We start from the raw sequence: 18,963 nt of genomic DNA on the forward strand, positions 1-18,963 counted from the left end.
ACATAGAGGCAAAGGCAGAGAGACAGAGAGGTCTTCCATCTGCTGGTTCACTCTCTGAAAGGCCACAATGGCCAGAGCTGGGCCGATCCAAAGCCAGAAGACAGGAGCTTGTTCCGGGTCTCCCACGCGGTGCAAGAGCCCAAGGACTTGGACCATTTTCCCAAGCTTTCCCTTGGGCATTAGCAGGGAGCTGGATCAGAATGAAGCAGCTGGGACTCAAACTGGCACCCATGTGGGATGCCAGCACTACAGGCGGCGGCTTTCCCCACTACACCACAGCACCCCACCCATAAACAAACAAATCTTTAAAAAAAAAAAAAAGAAACCTCGGACTCCTCGAGGTGTCAGAATTGTAGCTAGTTGTCATTTTTGAATAGGATTATTGTAACAATGAGAATTTACAGTAATGAGAAGAAATAGAATGCCCAGAAGGAAAAGGGGGTGTGTGCCTGTCAAACATGTTCCCAAGCTGATCTGGTGCTAGAAGTCAGGTTAGTATTTGCCTTTGAGTCAGTGGAAGGGGCATGAAGGGGCTTGTAGGGCGCTGCCCATGTTCAGTTGTTCTAGGGGTACCGGTTGTAACAAGTGTTTTCTATTTCTGAAAGTTCCTCAAGCTATGATTTGTGTGCTTTTCTGTATTTTAGTACTTCAGTGAAAAGTTTTAAAATTCTTAGACTAATAGTTTTTCTTATTTTAATTATATATTTGGTTGATTATTGTTCATATAGAGAAATAGTGGTGTTGACTTTTGTGGGTTAATTTTATACCTGGCATGGTGCTGAACTCTTTGAGTTTTTTTCCAAGTGGATCATATTCACAAATGAGAATTTCAAAACTTCCAATCCTTAAAGTTGTTCTCTTTTTCAATTTTTGGATAGGATCTTTAATATCTCATTAAACAGATGGGATGACGTTTATATAAACTGTGTTAAACAATAGAGGTGTTGATGGGCATCCTTGATTTGTTAATTCATAGAGACAGTGCGTGTAGCAACAAGTGTTTGGCCTAGCAGTGAAGGTACTACATGGGATGCCTGCATTCCATGTCAGGTGCCTGCGTTCTAGTCCCAGCTCCACTGCTTGATAAGCTCCACTTATGAAGTTAAAGAAATTCTCTTCAGATTTGCTAAGAGTTTTTATCATTAGTAGATACTGAATTTATCAACTGTTCTTTCTATATTAACTAAGGTATAATTTCTTGCTCTGGATTCTTTATCTTTTTTAGTCTATTTATAGTCAGGCAGCCAATTCCTAGTCAGATATTCAGATGTTGACTTTGCCTGGAATAAACGTTACTTGGTTTTGATTTTTTTTTTTTTAAAGAATTTTATTTTATGTAAAAATCAGAGAGGAGGGAGACAAGAGAGAGGGAGAGTGCTTCTCTCCACTGGTTCGTTCTCCAGATGGCCACAATGGCCAAGGCTGGGCCAGGCTGAAGCCAAGAGAGAGGAGCTTCATCCAGGTCTTCTATATGGTTGCAGGGGGCCCAAACATTTGGACCATTTTCCACTGCTTTACCGAGGCCTTTAGCAGAGAGGTGGATTGGAAGTGGAACAGCTGAGACACAAACAAGCGGTGGCTTTACCTGGTACACAACGCTAGCCCTGATGGTTTATTTTTTATTATATAGCTGGGTTTGGTTGGCCAAAGCGTTATTTGGAGTTTTCGAATCTATGTTCACTAGTGAGACAAGGCTATGTTCTTCTCTTCCTGTGTTCTTATGAGCTTTGGAATAAAGATTATAGAAACCTTATAAAATGGGGTAGTTTTTTTTGGAAGGCAGAGAGGAGACACATAGGCAGAGATCTTCCATCCACTGGTTCACTCCCACAAAATACTGCAACAGCTAGGGTAGACCAGGTGGAAGACCCAGTTCACTCCCCAGTGGGAAGGATCCCAGAACTCCGAATGAGTCTCCACGTGGATGGCAGGGACTCAACTACTTGAGCCCTCATCTGCTGCCTCCCAGGGCACTCATGAGCAGGAAGCTGGATCAGAAGTGAAAGGACCAAGACTTGAACCCGGCGCTCTAATATGGTATGTGGGCATCCCAACCTGCTGCACCACTGCCTGCCCGGCATCACATTTAAAGAGTAGCTTTGGGCATAGGAGATGCACCCTCCACCTGTAGCACTGACATCCCATGTGGGTGCTGGTTCAAGTCCCAGCTGCTCCACTTCTGATCCAGCTCCCTGCTAATGTCTGGGAAAGCAATGGAGGATGGCCCAGGTGCTTGGGCCCCTGCACCCACATGGAAGACCCAGAAGAAGCTCCTGGCTGTGGATTAACCCAGCTCGTGCCATTTGTGACCATTTGGGGAGTGAATGAGCAGATGGAAGACCTACCTTTCCTCCCTCCCTCTCTTTCCCTCTCCCTCCCTCTGTCCCTTCCTCTTCCCCCAATCCTGGCTGTAACTCTGCCTCTCAAATAAATAAATAAATCTAACGAAAAAAAAAAATAACTTTTGGGTCAGATGTTTGGTGCAGCAGTTAAGACTCCACTTGAGATGCCCCCATCCCATATCAGGGTGCCTGGTGTGAGTCCTGGTTCCTCTGCTTCTGGCCCAGATTCCTGTTAACACTCACGCTGGCAGCAGTGTGGGTCCCTGCCACCTCTGTGGGAGAACTGGATTGAGGTCCAGGTGTTACTTGCAGTTAGGGACTGAACCAGCAGATAGAAGACTGATGCCTCTTTGCCTTTCAAATAATTTTAAAAATAATGAGAAGTGGCTTTTGTGATCAAAGGCTTTTTTCCTGAAGACTTGTCTTGATGTGTTGCTTTCCTTGGTATTTTGACTTCAGTTGGATATTGTAGTTTAGACCAGTTATGTCTTCTTCCATTGTAGTTGGTACCAGGGCACAGGGTGTAGAGTGTTCTTCTCAGGAGTGTGTGGGTCATGTGGCCCACAGGCCAGGGCTGGGATCATGGGGCATCAGCCCTCCGGTGACAGTGGCTGCAGCTGGGGGAAATGCCAGCCCAGAGTCCTGAAGTGGTTGCTTGGATCCCTGTAGCGGCAGGAGTGTGGCCAGGGTCACAGGTGTACCAGCCTGAAGTTGAGTTGGGTGCAGGGAGCAGCCCAAGGTCTCTACAGCATCTTGTCATGTACTTCACTTTTGTTTCCTCAGAAAGGCAATTACTCTTTCTGTGTTGCTTTGCCTGGAGCTGGGGGAGGAATGTGGTGATCAGAACTGTGGCCACCAACAGCAGCAGTAGATCACATCCAGAGCCCACAGCCCAGCGAGACCAGCATAGCGTGGGATAGGGCAGGGCGCCTATGGCCTGGGCTTCCTGCTGCTCAGGTGGACTTGCAGCACGATGCCCTGCAGCCAGCCACAGGTAGTACTGGTCAGGATATCTGCCCAGTCCGTTGAGGCCACTGGTCTCCACCAGAGTGGGTCCAGGGGCTCCATCTACAGGCGCTGGGCTAGAACAAGGATTGTTAGGGTCTGCCCAGTGTTGGGTTTGACCAGCCCAGCAGCGAATTCCAGGATGCAGTCCTGTGTTCACTTTGGTGCTCTCTCCCAGCACCACCTGGAGTCTTGTCTCTGGCTGTCAGCCCGAGGTGGGGGAAGGATGGTGAAGGCAGTCTTTTGCTGGTTGCTGGCACTCCAGGAATTGTCCTTGGCTCAAGGGAGCTTCCTTACGCAAGGTTCTGCTCCCTCCCTGAAAGCGTTCCAGGCCCAGTAACTGGTAGATGCAGGAGCAAAGCGGCCTAGCCCCCAGCCGCAACCTGGGGCACGTCTGAAGGGCGGCCCTGGTTTCAGTGACCTCCATTGGATTGGCTAAGGCTCCTGCTACAACTACATGGTGATGTATCCTCTCTCGGCTCAGTTCTGCTTCCTTCACTTCTTTCAACTAAATCTTGGTCTCTGATCTGTTTTTGGAATGGGTGTTTGGCCTAGTGGCAAAACACTGGTTAACATACCACATCCTACATCAAAAAATGGTTTCATTCCTGGCTCCAGCTTCCGGCCAATGCAGACCCTGGGAGGCAGTGATAATGGCTCAAATAACTGGGTTCCTGCCACCCATGTGGGAGACCTGCCTGGGTTGAGTTCCCAGCTCCTGGTTTCAGCCTGGCCCAGCCTCAGCTATTGTAGGCACTCTGGGGAGTGGACCAGTGGATGGGAGCTCTGGCACATGCACTCTCATATTCTCTCTCTGCCTCTCAAATAAAAAAAAAAAAAAAAAAGAAACTTTTCCTGGGATACCTGACACCAGCTGAGAACTTAAAATACTTTTTTTTTTTTAAGAGTTATTTATTTATTTGAGAGGCAGAGTTACAGAGAGAGGAAGAGACATAGAAAGAGGTCTTCCATCTGCTAGTTCACTCCCCAAACAGCTGGAGCTGTGCCTGTCTGAAGCCTGGAGCTTCTTCCAGGTCTCCCATGCGGGCGCAGGGGCCCAAGCACTTGGGCCATCTTCTACTGCTTTCCCAGGCCATTAGCAGGGAGCTGGATCAGAAGTGTCCATATGGGATGCCAGCACTACAGGTGGAGGCTTAATCTACTATGCCACAGTGCTGGCCCCTAAAATATTCTTGATAAATAGGCTTAAAAGAGAAGGATAATAGCAACACAAATATACAAAAAAACAAAAACAAAAAAAGCATATTGCTTGAAAAAGTAGATATATATATGCAAAAAATAATTAAAAACTTGATCTATATTTTGTACCACATAGAAAAATTAACTCAAAATGATCAAAGACCTAAATGTACAGGCTCAGCAGCTGGAGTAATGGTTAACTCGGTCTCCCAGGGGAGGTCTGGACGGCACACTGTGATGTCCACTTTCCTGTGCTGAAATTTCTGTTTCAGATAGTAATGTCTGGTTACTGTGTTGTTTGTTCTTCACATGCCTCATGGTTTTGGCACATGAGCTTAAATACCCCTGGGGATGCCAGCTACTTTAATAATGCGTATTTGCCTGTTGTTCTAATCTGTGTCTATTCCAGTGAGGTTAGAGAGGAGGGAAGATGAGCTCCAGGGTGAAGAAAGCTGGTATCCTGGATTCCTAAAGACCACTTCATTGGGGAAATCCTAGAGTCGGGATTTTATCTTTGATGCTTATGTAGTGGTATTTAGGTATTAGTCATCAGCCTTGCTGAATTCTCTTACTAGCTCCAGTAATCTGTGTCAGTCCTCTTCGACTTTCTGTGCAGACAGTGAGACCATCTGTTAGTAATGACAGTCTTGGGGTGGACATTGGACCTAGCATTTAAGGTGCAGGTCAGGATGCCTGCAGTTAAAGTGTCCTTTGTTCCTTAGATTAACTCAACTTGGTAGTGGTCTGTGTTCTTTTTTCAATATAATGCTGGATTTGTTCAAAACCATTCTTCTGATGTTTTTCAGTGTATTGCATTTTTGTCTCTGTTTTGTTGGTTCTTTTCACAGCATCTCTGGAAGCTGATGGTAGAAGAGTCAGATTTACTTGGTCAGCTAAAGGTAATAACTTCAATTTAAAATGATGCTGGGAGCAAGGACTTAGATGCTCCAGCCTGTGCTGCGAGCCCTGGTGGTCTATACCCAGTCCTCCAGAGTGGACTCATTTGTTTTCATCCAAGTGAGCAAACTATACCCAGTGCTACAAATCTACTGTAATGTAAGACTCAGGAGTTTACTTGCTTCTGGAAAAAATATAATTATGGTGCCATGAAATAAGTGGTACCAGACACGCGCCAGCTGTCCTGAGTGGAGCTGGCTGAGTGTGCCTCTTTGAAATGCCAAGTGCCTCTCTCCTTCTGCAGGTTGGGCTCGAACTGATGATGGAAATAAAGCGCATGTCTCCCTTAGGATGTTGAGGCCCTCCTGGTGCTCCTTTACTGAATGCTAAAATTTGATTCTTTCCTCAGATCATTAAAGACTTTTACCTCCTGGGACGTGGAGAACTGTTTCAGGCCTTCATCGACACAGCTCAACACATGTTAAAGACACCCCCGACGGCAGTAACCGAGCACGGTAATCCCCCGGTGCAAGGGCAGGCCATTTCTTGGCCGCTGTGCTTTGGGGCCAGCTCTTCAGAAGAGCAGTCTGGCGAGTTACAGAGCAGTTTCCAAGGCTGGAAACCCTTCCGGGCAGGCTTCACGCTGCGGCCGTTAGGAACAGCTTCTTGGCCTGTGAGCCTTCCTGGAGGGTTGGTCAGGGCTTCACACCAGGTATTTTGTTCTCACCAGATTACAGCCATGTGTGCTTCGTGGAGCCGACTGGCACTGCTGTCACTTGTAGTGTTGCATTAGAGCCCTTTGGGTTGTGAATGATGGGAATCTAACCTGAGCTAACGTAGTGAGAGAGGGGGAATTTTACTCTTGTATCTAAAACTCCAGCGGGACAGGGTTATAGCTGGACCTCAGAAAACGGAAGCCGGGGACCCGGATCCCGTGCGGATTCGTGTCCTGTACCTCGCGTGTCTCTTGTGCTCTTGGTGATCTTCCAGGCCCACCTGGAAACAGGGCTGCCAGTGGCTCCCAGGAACGTGCCTCACCGTGTCCGCCAGTGAAAGACCAACCTCAGTCTCTCCGGGAGCAGCTAGAGAATTTCAGTGAAAGGGTTCTGATGGGCTGGCTCATCCCAAATCATGTACCTGCCCCTGCATCAGTGGAGTCAGACGCTAGGGCATAGCCAGTAAAATGTCCTCGCCTTGACCAGCCTGTCGCCAGTCCTGTTCAGGAGAGTTGGAGGGGGTCAGAGCCAAAACAAGAAAGGGGGTGGAGAGGCTGAAGCAGGGCGATCATCTTTCTAGCTCAGTGAATCAGTGATGTCCGCTGAACTCGTATAGTATCTTGGTTGCAGGTATTAGAAAATGTAATTCAAATTCACTTAAGCAAAGAAAAAAAGAATTTATAGATTAAAAATCCTGACACCTCTCTACCCCTAGAAGCAGATCACCTACCCCGCTGGAAGTACCAGAGCCATCCTGGGTGGGGATGATTCTCTGAGGAAAATCAGGGTGCCATTAGCAGCTCGAAAGAGGAGGCGGAGTGAGCGAGCGTCAGGCAAAGGCGACAGTGTCCAGCGCGTCCTGCTCCGAGCGTTGGGCAGGCTGGGGGACCAGGCCGCCAGGCGTCCCTGCCAGCCCTGTGTCTGTCTTGCAGACGTGAATGTGGCCTTTCAGCAGTCGGCACACAAGGTGCTGCTGGACGACGACAACCTCCTCCCTCTGCTGCACCTGACAATTGAGTATCACGGAAAGGAGCATAAAGGTTTGCGCCCTCTCCTGCCCCCGTGCCCCTGCTGCCCGCCCCCGCCCCCACTGAGCCGTGTCCTTGGGCCCTAGAGGTCGTCCTGTGCAGACCCCTAATTTTACACAGGAGACAGGGGAACTCCAAAGGAGGTGAAGTAATATGCTCAAGTCTTCTGGGTTTCGTTGTCAGGCTGCTAGAGGGGCCCCTGTTTATTTCTAGCCTCCAGACCTTAAAGCTGAAAAAAAAGACAAAATCAGAGACCTCCCCAGAGAACCCTGTGGAAGGTTCTATGCCCTCTTCTGCCTGTGTCCCCTTTATGTGCAAACGCCACAGCCTCCAGGGAGCCCTCAGGTCACAGTGTCCTACCCCTTACCGAGTCTCTAGTTCTAGTATAACCGGTTGTCTTTTTTCTTTACTTCCCTGATGACAGCAGATGCCACTCAGGGGAGAGAAGGGCTGTCTCGGGAAGCTTCTCCCCGGGAAGCCCCTGCATCTGGCTGGGCAGCCCTCGGCCTTTCCTACAAAGTCCAGTGGCCGCTGCACATTCTCTTTACTCCAGCTGTCTTGGAAAAGTGAGTGTTTCTGAGTTTCTCACAGATAAATGTTACCCACCTTACTTTTTAAATTTATTTATTTATTTGAAAGGTAAACTTTTACAGAGAAATTGAGAGACAGAGATTGTCCATCTGCTGGTTCACTCCCCAAATGACCATAACTGCTGGGGCTGGCCCGGACTGAAGCCAGGAGCCAGGAGCTTCATCTGGGCCTGCCATGTGGGTGCAGGGGCCCAAACGCTTGGGCCATCTTCCGCTGCTTTCCCAGGCACATAAGGAGCTGGATTGAAAATGGAGCAGCCAGGACTTGAACTGGCACCCATATGGGATGCCGGCACTGCACCACAGTGCTCTCCCGCTTCTAAGGGAAGAAATTATCGGGAATAGAATTGGTGGGAGCAAGACTGCCAGGTAGTTTTTAATAGTCTGTCAATCAGTGGTTGCAAACTCAGGCCTTTAGGGTGCTCATATTAATAGGTGAGGCTGTGGATGAGAGACAGCAGGGAGTGCTGGGCGCTGGAATCAGTGGGAGGGAATGGACCCACTTAAAACTGTTGTTTTAATGAGCCAAATAAGCAACTTGTAGACTGCCAGTTTGTGACCTCTGAAAAGTGGCATCTCGGGCAGCGCAGTAAGTCCAGCCTTTGATGAGGCCATCGGACCTGACAAGTTTCTTCCCCAACTTCTGTGATTTTTAATTGGTGTACCTGGAGGAGCCATCCAGCTTCATGTGCTGAAGACTTCAGCCGTGAAGAGGGAGATCACCTCCTCACTCCTGAGGAGAGGCAGTGGGGCACCAGGCCTCCTGTTTTGAGAGAGAGACACTGAGACTGGGTGTCAGCGCGAAAAGGTGAGGCTGCCTCTGGCAGGTCCAGAGCCCGTGTCCAGCTGAGCCAGCTGCAGGGCCCTCGTCCTTTTTTCTTTAAATACAAACAGTAACAGACTGTCCTGCTTCCCATCAGCAACACTATGGTACTTCTTTTTTTTTTTTTTAAGAATTTTTTTATTTTTTATTTTTATTTTTTTGACAGGCAGAGTTAGAGAGAGAGACGGAGAGAAAGGTCTTCCTTCCGTTGGTTCACCCCCCAAATGGCCGTATGGCCGGCACTGCACTGATCCAAAGCCAGGAGCCAGGCGGTTCCTCCCACGCGGGTGCAGGGCCCAAGCACTTGGGCCATCCTCCACTGCCTTCCCAGGCCACAACAGAGAGCTGGACTGGAAGAGGAGCAACTGGGACAGAACCGGTGCCCCAACTGGGATTAGAACTCGAAGTACCAGCGCCGCATGCAGAAGATGAGCCTAGTGAGCTGCGGCGCCAGCCATGATTTATTTATTTATTTATTTGAAAGTTACACAGAGAGAGAAGGAGAGGCAGAGAGAGAGAGAGAGAGGTCTTCCATCTGCTGGTTCACTCCCCAATTGTCTGCAACGGCCGAAGCTGCACTGATCCGAAGCCAAGAGCTTCTTCCAGGTCTCCCGCGCGGATGCAGGGGCACAAGGACTTGGGCCATCTTGTACTGCCTTCCCAGGCCATAGCAGAGAGTGGGGTCGGAAGTGAAGCAGCTGGGTCTCGAACCAGCGCCCATATGGGATGCCGGCACTGCAGGTGCTAGGCCACAGCGCCGGCGCCACTATAGTACTTCTTTAATCTATTCCTCCTGCCCTTTTGTTTGGCTAGAGTTTTATAAAGCAACTTTTAGATGTCATTGTGCTCGCCCAGTATGCAATTCAAAAAGGTACATTTTCCAGATAGCTCCAATGCTGTTATCATACCAGTAAAATTACCAGTAATCTCTCACCATCTAGTATTTCCAGTCCATACTGAAATTTCTCCAGTTATTGAAGGTTTTTGGGCTTGTTCAGTCAGTATCCATCCAAGGTCTACTATTTCAGTGATTCTTCTATCAGAAATAGGTAATTTTAAAAACCAAATGAAATTGAATTGTGTTCCTCAGACCTCCCTGGGAGCAAGTGCGTGCGTGCCGTTCTACCAGGAGTCAGCTGCTCCTTCTTGCGTCCTGTGAACGCGGCTCAGCAGTAAGCAGTTAGCCTCTGCGCCTGCTGGGAGCCGGGCGTCTGTTCTCCCTGGGGGGAGCCATTTGTCCTGCTCTGGGCTTCAGGGACAGAGAATCAGATTCCTCCTCCGTCTTGGTTTATTGGTCCCCACAGGACCCTCATTCCTTCCTTGCTTCCTCCCCTGCTCCACACAAAACCATTTCCCAGAGTGTCTGGCCAGCAGGCTGTGTCAGGCCCAGAGTCACTTGGGCTGGCCCTGCAAGGCAGCTGTGGGGGGGACTGGGAATTCAGTCATCTGTAGCAGGCTAATTCTAAGTTGATCATTTCCTATAGCCTGCGAATGATGTTATACATATCCACATATCCACATGACCCTTGGCAGAAAAAAGATTCCCCACCCGAGTCTACACCATGGGCCCTGCCAATCCTGCCCCCAGGTTTTCTCTCCTTTTTCTGTAGGTTTATAATACCTATCTGTATTCCCCAAAATATTTTTTAAGAATGATTTAAAAAAACTATTTGTACTCGTGATTTCCCTTTTTCATTCAAAATCCTATTGCTAAGAATCATTTTACGGCCGGTGCCGTGGCTCACTAGGCTAATCCTCCACCTGCGGCGCCGGCACACCAGGTTCTAGACCTGGTCAGGGCGCCGGATTCTGTCCCGGTTGCCCCTCTTCCAGACCAGCTCTCTGCTGTGGCCCGGGAGTGCAGTGGAGGATGGCCCAAGTGCTTGGGCCCTGCACCCCATGGGAGACCAGGAGAAGCACCTGGCTCCTGCCTTCGGATTGCTGCAGCTCCGGCCAGAGCGGCCATTTGGGGGGTGAACCAACGAAAGGAAGACCTTTCTCTCTCTCTCTCTCTCTCTCTAACTCTGCCTGTCAAAAAAATAAAAATAAAAAAAATTTTAAAAAGGAATGATTTTATATGGTGTAGTTGAAGTTCATGCATTTCACCTGCTGTGTATTTCACTGTATAAATAAGCTGCAGTTTCCTGGCGCACATCTGGAGCTATTCTGTGCTTCCTGCATTTTAGGGGGAGGGGTGGGTGGCACTAGCTCTGGGGTCTGTGACGTGGTAGGCGAGGTATTGGGGTGAAGTCTTTCTGTTGAACAGCCTGATTTTCTGTGCCAGGTACAATGTTGTCTTCAAGTACTTGCTGAGTGTGCGTCGGGTGCAAGCCGAACTGCAGCACTGCTGGGCCCTGCAGATGCAGCGCAAGCACCTCAAGTCCAACCAGACTGACGCCATCAAGTGGCGCCTAAGAAATCACATGGCGTTCCTGGTGGATAACCTGCAGTATTATCTCCAGGTCTGTGTGGAGGAGGAGCAGTGGGAAGGGGGGCTATGAGAAGAAGTCCAGGAGGCCAGCAGCAGGTGGTGAAGAGGGACTATAAAATGCCGGGGTTTGAGAAAGCTTAGGAGTCATATCACTAGGCATGTATCTTAAGGGCACTGTAGTGGAAAGTGGGAATAACTGGATGAAAAGGCATAGGGAGTTATTTATTGTAGACCTGCCCCTTTTTATTGCTTGCTGGAATCCTATAGGACTTAACCTGGCCAGTGAGGTGGAAGGATGTGACACGCACAGATCAGGCTGGGGCCTGGGCGAGGGGCCAGCCAAGACGTGAGGATTCTGCAGGTGACTTCTGCAGGGCGAGGCGGCAGGAGGGTGCCTGTGGTCAGCCCTGGAGTGGCTGACTTACAAGATGAATGGGGGCACCTTAATGTCTCTGCGAGCTTAGAACACGCAAGGCGCTAAAACTGGGTGTGCACCTCTCCGTCAGGTGGATGTGCTGGAGTCTCAGTTCTCGCAGCTGCTTCATCAGATCCACTCCACCCGAGACTTTGAAAGCATCCGGCTGGCTCACGACCACTTTCTGAGCAATTTGCTGGCACAGTCCTTTATCTTGCTGAAACCTGTAAGTAGGGCTGCTTGCTTTCCTTAGACGCTTCTTGCACTTACCGTTCCCTTAGGCACTTTGAGTTGGCAGTTTGTAAAAGTATCATCGAGCAATTGTTCACCTCCAGTTTTTAGTTTGTTTTATTTATTTGAAAGGCAGAGTGACAGGGGAGAGCTTCCATCTACTAGTTCTCTTCCCAAATGCCTGCAACAGCCAGGGCTGGGCCAAGCCAAAAGCCAGGAGCCAGGAGCTCCATCTGGTCTCCCACACGGGTGGCAGGGACCCATACATAGACTTGGGCCATCACCTACTGCCTCCCAGATCCATTAGCAGGAAACTGGATCAGAGGCAGAGCAGCAGGACTCAAACTGGCACTCACATGGGATGCGTGCGCCAGCAGAGGCTCCGCTCCATTTTTAACAACTTACAAGGTGAAACTAAAAGGGAATGTCAAAAGGGAAATGCAATGGCGTTGAGTTTCTGAAATCATAGAAGGTGGTGAGCTGCTGCACATGAAGTTACGATGTGCTGAACTCCAGAAGGAAGGACTTAAAAAACCTGAGCAATCGGACACTGTGGAAAAACCACTGAAAAGCAGAAAAATAAAAGTTACTTTGCTAGAAATCTGTTGGACTGGGATCCACCTGTCATTTGAAATAAACGTTCACAGATGGGTTGGGGGTAGTCGCGGTGTGTACTCTTGTGTATATCTGAGTGCACAGATAGCTCCTTCAAGGCAGTTTTCCTCCAAACTTGGCTGCATCTGCAACTGGGATCATCTGGGACCTTGAGAAGAGTCTGGGACCAGGGCACTTAACTTAGAATCCCTGGAACGAGACCCAGGCACCAGTGCTCTGTAAAGCTCACAGGAAGAACAGGAGGATGTGGCGGATTCCCTGCCACCTCCAGGGTGCTGTCCTGCTCTGTGATGTGTCACTCCGCAGTGCCACACCCCGGATGCTTTAGAGCTCTTTTCTGTTCTGGTGTCTGCGGCTGTTGTTTGTGCTGTGCTGAGGAATAATAGAGATGCCACCCCCAACGGTTCTGTGAACTGAAAACCACCCAGAACCACGTGACACTGGACGCCGTCCTTCTAAGGCATGGGCGCGTCCTTGAGGAACAGCAGAATACCAGAGCAGGTCACCGTCCCTGTTCCCTGAGTGCTGACTGTCTGCAAGGACTGCGAATACACAGGAGTAAGCCGCGGCTCTGCCCTCCCGGAGCTCACAGTCTAGTTCAGTGAACAGGACACGACACACACACGATCAGGGGCAACGCAGACACCCGTGCAGTGCCAAGGGAACAGGACAGATAACACAGGAGGGAGAGCCGAGGGCTCATGAAGGCTGCACGTCACTGAGTGGAACGTGAACTGGTGCTAGCGTGTCCCGGGTACAGGGAGCAGCGCTCAGAGCACAAACACACGCTGTGCCTCTGACGTGATAGCGGCTAGGCGAAGGTGGCGGAGTAACAGGTTGGGCAGGCTGAGAACAGCAGCGTCTGCTGGGAGGGCTGGGCTGCTTTCGCACACAGCACTGGTGGGCCGTGCAAGGGGCAGTGTCTGTCCTGGGAAGAGATCTGGGAGTCAGCTGTCAGACCGTTTTCCCAAATCTTTTCTCTTCCTCCATTTCCTAATGCCAGCTCTGTTTCCTGGTAGGTATTTCACTGCCTGAATGAAATCCTAGACCTGTGTCACAGCTTTTGCTTGCTGGTCAGTCAGAACCTGGGCCCACTGGATGAGCGTGGAGCCGCCCAGCTGAGCGTTCTTGTCAAGGTGCGTCTGGCCCTGGCCAAAGGATACTTGTGGTTTGGCCAGTGGAGAATTCCTGCTGTGTCCTCTGAGCCAACAGAACATTTCCCCTACGTGTAACACAGAGAACTAACAAGATACAAAGATTAAAATGTTGGTATCAGCTGATGTGGAAGCAGATATTTAACGTGCTGCCTCCCTGTCCAAAAATAGTTCGGCCTTGAATATTTATACGTCCACCAAATAGGCATTGGCTCTGTGCTCATTTTCTCACATCCTACTTCCTTCCTTCCTTCAGCTTGCCCTCCATCCACCGAGATGATAAAAGTATCTGCCTGTAACTTTAAAAATAGGTTCTCCCCAACCCCAGTACACGACAATATGTTAATTTGAAACCCGCTGCTGAAGTCCTGTGAGAATGTGTTTCCATAGCAGTCATGCTTCAGAGACATGGTACTAAGCAGTCATTTAAGTTGCTGGAAATGGGCACGTGGGAAGGCCACAAAGCTGGGTAGTATTCCCAACAAGGCTGTCCCTAGGAGCTCGCCCTGCCCCTCCCCAGCAGACCCTACCTGCAGGTTGGGGGCTGAGAGGAAGTGATCGCTTGGGTCCTTCTCCCAGGGCTTCAGCCGCCAGTCTTCACTGCTATTCAAGATTCTCTCCAGTGTTCGGAATCATCAGATCAATTCGGATTTGGCACAACTGCTGTTACGACTGGATTACAACAAATACTACACCCAGGCTGGTGGAACTCTGGGCAGGTAGGAACAACCCTCGTCAGAGTCTTGTGATTTTTTTTTTAATGAGTTGCAGAATTTCAGAGCTGGAGGAAAACTTAAGCCATCATCAGATCCAAATATCCTGATTTATAACAAGGCCCAGGAATGCAGGGATGTGCAACCTGAAACAGGTTTTAAGTCCTTCGCTAGGTTTTGAATTGCTTTGCTGAGGGACAGTGTGGCTCCCACTGCCAGTTCTGACACGAAGTCACCCTGCTTTGCTGCCCAGGACCACCCCTTCCAACTCTGTGTAAAAACCGAACAGTGAGGCTGCCTGGCGTGCGCTGCCCAGAGGTCTCTGTGACTCCTGCTCTCCAAGTTCTCCCTGTCCTCCCTTCTCTTGCTAAGATGTCCTCAGGCAAACAAGTCAAAGAAACCATCCCAGGTTTCTGTCTGATTCCAGTCTCTGTGAAGACAGTCCTGGGAAAAAGTGATATTTAATGAGACTTTTTTTTTCTTTTGCAGTTTCGGGATGTGAAAATTTCTGCTTCATATACTGAGCTAACAGTCAGTCACACCATGTTTCCAAGTTCCCCTGTCACTCACCGAGTGTCTGCCCTCTCCCAGCACTCCCAGGTGGAAGCAGCCTGCCCCTAAGGTGGGTTCTTATCTGACTTAGCTGTCACTCTGTTGACCATGCACAGGTTCTGATCCTTTCCATTGTCCATGTTCCTTTATTTATCAATGACTTATGAATACCTACCATGGGCCTCGGAACTGTTCCAGCTAGGGAAGATGCAGCAGTAAATAATATTTATTAAATATTTTGTGGTTCAAATATAAAAAAGGAATTATGCTTACAAATAGGCCAACTGCTGGAAATTACCACGAAGTAAGAAAGCCACACCTACGCCAGGCTTTCCCTCACAGCAAGTAACTTCTACCCAGACAGATCATCTTTCCTATTTCAGAAATTGAAGATTGAGAACCTCCCACCCCTTAAGGATCCTTAAAACTTTAAGACTGCTAAGAAAGCAACTCCAGCTAATGACAATAGGTTTAAAGTTCTTAAAATATCAAAGTCAAATTGTTAGGTTTTTAAATGCTAAAATTGCAGGCATAATTATCCCATCCTTGATGAATCACAAGAGTTGAGGTTCTCGAATATGTGCCGAGCACCACCAGCAATCACTGATGTTCATATGAATGTGGACCAAAAATAAAGTCGTGAACAGCCCTCTCCAGTGTTCTGGCTTCCCTGTGCAGTTACTGAAGCCCATCGTCATCTCTGCCTCTCCTACTGTGTGCTGTGACACCCTGTCCATTGCTGTTACCAACTGAAGACCATCCCTTCCACTGCTGCTTCCAGAGGAAGGGCCCTGCTTAAAAGAGGACATTAACAGGGATGATGCCACGGGCAGGGTAGGGAAGGACTAGTGTCCAGCAGCCATGGTGGCAGTAATAACATTGGCCTTGACTGTAACCTAGAGCATTTAACATTTCCAAGTGTCTTCATGTTGCTCTTAGAGTCATCCCATCAAGCTTATCAGCGCTGTCCATTTACAGCAATTGGTCCTTTTCCCTTGTAGCTCTGGAAGTGGGGGGGTACAGCCTATGTTAGCTGAGCTCCAGAGAGAGACAGCCTTTTTCTAGCTGTCCCCAGTTCCATTCAACACTTGGCACAACTATTAATCTGAGCATTTACCTCCTTTCAAATCAGGATTTTGGAAACAAAGTGTTTTAGACAGCCTGAGGTAATCTCTTGACAGCGATACCACAAAATACAGTTTACTCTTAACTTATTTTCCTTGGTTATCCATCCTTGTAAGAAACCTCAGAGAAAGCACTGTTCTAATAATTTGTTGAGTTTAAGCTCAAAGAAAGATGAAAAATTCCAGTTACTACAACCAAAGAGATTCAACATTTATTTTATCATAAAAGTCCAGCAAATAAAACTATATACAAGATCCATGCAAGGAATCCAGTTACACACAAGACACATTTAAAACCTGGTTAAAACACAATCTCCACAAGAGCAGGGAACAAAGCCGGTAAGACCAAGTATCTTTAGTGAGAAACATAATCATGTTTGTATTTTGGATGCTGCTTGAATCCAATTCTTTCCCCAACAATGAGGCACTGGATCACCCACTCTTGTGACACCACCGGCAGCTGCAATGCTTCGGCACACTTCAGCACCGAGGCTGGGCAGGAGGGGTCCGTCACCACCACGTCAAATACCCCTAAAGCAATATCTGAAGGAGCAGGGAAAGCGAAGGAGAAAAGGACACTTGAGTGAGCCCTTTATTATAGAGACAGACATGCTTCCTACCAGTAACAGCCACCTCAGCCCAAATTAACATCTTAGGACAAACACGGCACTACTGATGACCAAAAGGAAGTTACAGTTACTGTACACTGACACAAGAAATGTTTAACAAATAGATCACTGGGAAGCAGTGGAATACAATGACTTACCTCTTGAAGGTGGTGCCTTTCTGCTGATAAGGTCAACCTATCAGGAAAGTGAGACATGGACCACAGGCCTAACAGCTATGGGTCTGAGGACATCCTTGGACAATAACAACTCATACACACTTTCCAAGTACCTTTGTTGTGGGCACTTGAATGATGCTGCTTCACAGAGGCTGCTCCACCAGTCATGAGGATCTCAGACCAGAGCTCCAGGAAATTCTGCTGTTGGTCTGACACCAAGAGTACCTTCAGATTCTGGAAAGGGTTTTCACGAGGTTGCCTACGGAGGAGTCAGACACACAGCACTTTGGAACTGGAAAGGACTTAGGACAGAAAATACCCAGCCAGTGGCCCTTCTGCAAAGGTACTCTGAGTGCTTTCACAATGAAGCTCTATTATTAGGGGACCCTCACCCTCGCCCTTTTTCTGTGAATGATGTGCACTCTCTGGGATCCTGGCCTTCTTTCTCTATTCATCCTAGGGCCAAGAATAATAGCAAAAAAATTTAATGCTTGCATAACTTAGTTCCCTAACCTTAGGGGTTGAGAAAAGTGACACGTACTTTCAAAAGGTTCCTAGCCTGTGGAAATGAAATGTTTCAGTAAATTGCTGAGGTCATTTCAAACCCACTCAACATTCTAAGTTACCCTGAAAATATTTCCATTTCCAGAAACACTGATTCTCTCACCTAGATCTCCCTTCCAAAAGCTTCCCATCTTCTTGCTACACAACTTTGGGCCCTCAAATACTCACCAATCCAGGATTCTCTGTTCCTCAAGGCTGTACCCAGCTGGCAACAGGTAATTACGGTAGTTCTGGAGCTGGTTGGCATGGCAACTGTCATGGACCCAGACATGAGACACACAAGGAATCCCACTGGCAAGGCACAGGAAGTACTTCCGGGTTCGACAGTGTTGATCCGCAATTAGCAGACACTGGTAGGCTGTGTTACACTACAAGGAAAGTAACCAAGCCACTGGGTCTGGTGATTCCTATGGAAAGCTCCTGAGTAGCAGTCGTAATGAGAACAGACTGAAGCCTTCCAACTACTCAGCAAACTTCCCCAGATTCTCTGCCTTACCTGCAGCTTTCTGAGAGCCTATATCCCTGCGGGACAACAAAAACCCATAGCCCTGGCCTTTCAGGCTAGGAATCAGCAGCACCAGTGGGCATTTCCACCGAACACAAATTTCAAGCTGCTTTGGTCTCAGCAACAGAACCATAGCCATTAAGTAACCTAAGGTTCAAATTTCTCTTCCTTGTATATGGTAAGAATATTTCATGCAACATTTTGGCTGTTTCCTAGTCCCTAAAATCTCTGACCTCTCTGAGGCCTCTTCTCAGTACATCAAGTGGGCTCTTACGATTGTCACTCTGGGAAGCCACACGAAGAAACTCCTCACCTGGGCTTCATTGAAATCTTCAAGGATATAGCCAGCTCCTGCTCGAAGCTGGGATTCTGTATACTGCTTGTTGAAAGGTGGAATTTCTAAAAATTCTATATAAAAAAAAGATAATCAAGGTAGTCAATAATGACCGCGTTGGCTGGTTTCCCATTTGCTACATTCTGCCTGCTGCTTCCCACCTCCTTTTCACTCCCCAGCTATCGCCACAGCAGTGTACCCCCAAACTAGGGCTTCCCACAGCTCAGAGACTGCTCTTGAGGCCTATTTAATGCTGCTAAAAGAAGGGACAAGAACGGGGGGAACAGAAAGATCAGGAATGGAGGTAGGTCCTAGACCTAAAAACATCAAAGGTTCCTATACTAAACCTAAGTCACAGTACTGCTCGTAGGGATGGACAACCATTTCCCACAATGTCATACTCCAATATGAATAACCCTTACCATCAGGAAGTTCTTATGTCTACCCTAAATTTCTCTCGCCTCAAATTAAACCCCTTCCCTCTACTTCTTTGGAAATGAAGCAGAGCTGATGAATACTTGATAATAAAACCTGCAAATTATCACTTTATCAGCGTTTTCTTAACCCATTATACCTGAAATTTTGATAAGCCAGAATGCTCAAGGAAAGTAAGGTTTTTAAAATGTAACCAATAACTGAAGGTTAATCAAAATCCTGTTTCAACCTCTTTGTTGAAAACTATCTACCTTTGATGATCTTGAAGTACCTCAGGGCACTGAGCATCAGTGACTGCTCTACAGTCTGGGGGTGAAGCAGAAGGTATGAGAGATGAGGCTGGAGCTGTAATGACCCTAGGCAATTAGAAATTGCTTCTTTTGACCAAATATCTAATATGAGCTTGTTTTCTTATCATCTGTTCCTCTTATATATAAATAACACATTAAAAAAAAAAAAGCAAGACATTAGAGATTTTCATTACGTACAAGTCCTGGGAAATTAT

The 18,963-nt window shown here is 48.1% G+C and overlaps 2 protein-coding genes across 21 annotated transcripts in view; one reads left to right on the top strand and one right to left on the bottom strand.

Annotated features, from left to right (window-relative positions):
* TUBGCP4 (tubulin gamma complex component 4) overlaps positions 1 to 18,963 on the top strand; it is a 47,620-nt gene that overhangs the window by 21,880 nt on the left and 6,777 nt on the right. For 4 of the 12 annotated variants that reach the window (XM_008268815.5, XM_089309171.1, XM_089309172.1 and 1 more), the window contains 9 exons: positions 5,396 to 5,446; positions 5,854 to 5,959; positions 7,093 to 7,200; positions 7,613 to 7,754; positions 10,886 to 11,063; positions 11,539 to 11,673; positions 13,313 to 13,429; positions 14,027 to 14,166; positions 14,650 to 15,364. In XM_008268815.5, the coding sequence (XP_008267037.1) occupies positions 5,396 to 5,446; positions 5,854 to 5,959; positions 7,093 to 7,200; positions 7,613 to 7,754; positions 10,886 to 11,063; positions 11,539 to 11,673; positions 13,313 to 13,429; positions 14,027 to 14,166; positions 14,650 to 14,662 (990 nt within the window). In that variant the 3' untranslated portion in view covers positions 14,663 to 15,364. Of the gene's footprint in view, positions 1 to 5,395; positions 5,447 to 5,853; positions 5,960 to 7,092; positions 7,201 to 7,612; positions 7,755 to 10,885; positions 11,064 to 11,538; positions 11,674 to 13,312; positions 13,430 to 14,026; positions 14,171 to 14,649; positions 15,365 to 18,963 lie in introns of those variants that run through there. The other 8 variants (XM_008268816.5, XM_051821739.3, XM_089309173.1 and 5 more) reach the window with 4 other exon arrangements.
* TP53BP1 (tumor protein p53 binding protein 1) overlaps positions 16,023 to 18,963 on the bottom strand; it is a 109,709-nt gene continuing 106,768 nt past the window's right edge. For all 9 annotated transcript variants that reach the window (XR_011380882.2, XM_070054092.2, XM_070054090.2 and 6 more), the window contains 4 exons: positions 18,003 to 18,097; positions 17,353 to 17,552; positions 16,734 to 16,879; positions 16,023 to 16,379 (listed from right to left, as the gene is read on the bottom strand). Coding sequence is in view for 8 of the 9 variants with exons in the window: in XM_070054092.2 (XP_069910193.2) it covers positions 16,192 to 16,379; positions 16,734 to 16,879; positions 17,353 to 17,552; positions 18,003 to 18,097 (629 nt within the window). In the remaining variant the exon portion in view is untranslated. The remainder of the gene's footprint in view (positions 16,380 to 16,733; positions 16,880 to 17,352; positions 17,553 to 18,002; positions 18,098 to 18,963) is intronic.

This window comes from Oryctolagus cuniculus, chromosome 12, assembly GCF_051225735.1.
Source record: "Oryctolagus cuniculus isolate XC-2025 breed Fujian yellow rabbit chromosome 12, ASM5122573v1, whole genome shotgun sequence".
Lineage (NCBI taxonomy): Eukaryota > Metazoa > Chordata > Mammalia > Lagomorpha > Leporidae > Oryctolagus > Oryctolagus cuniculus.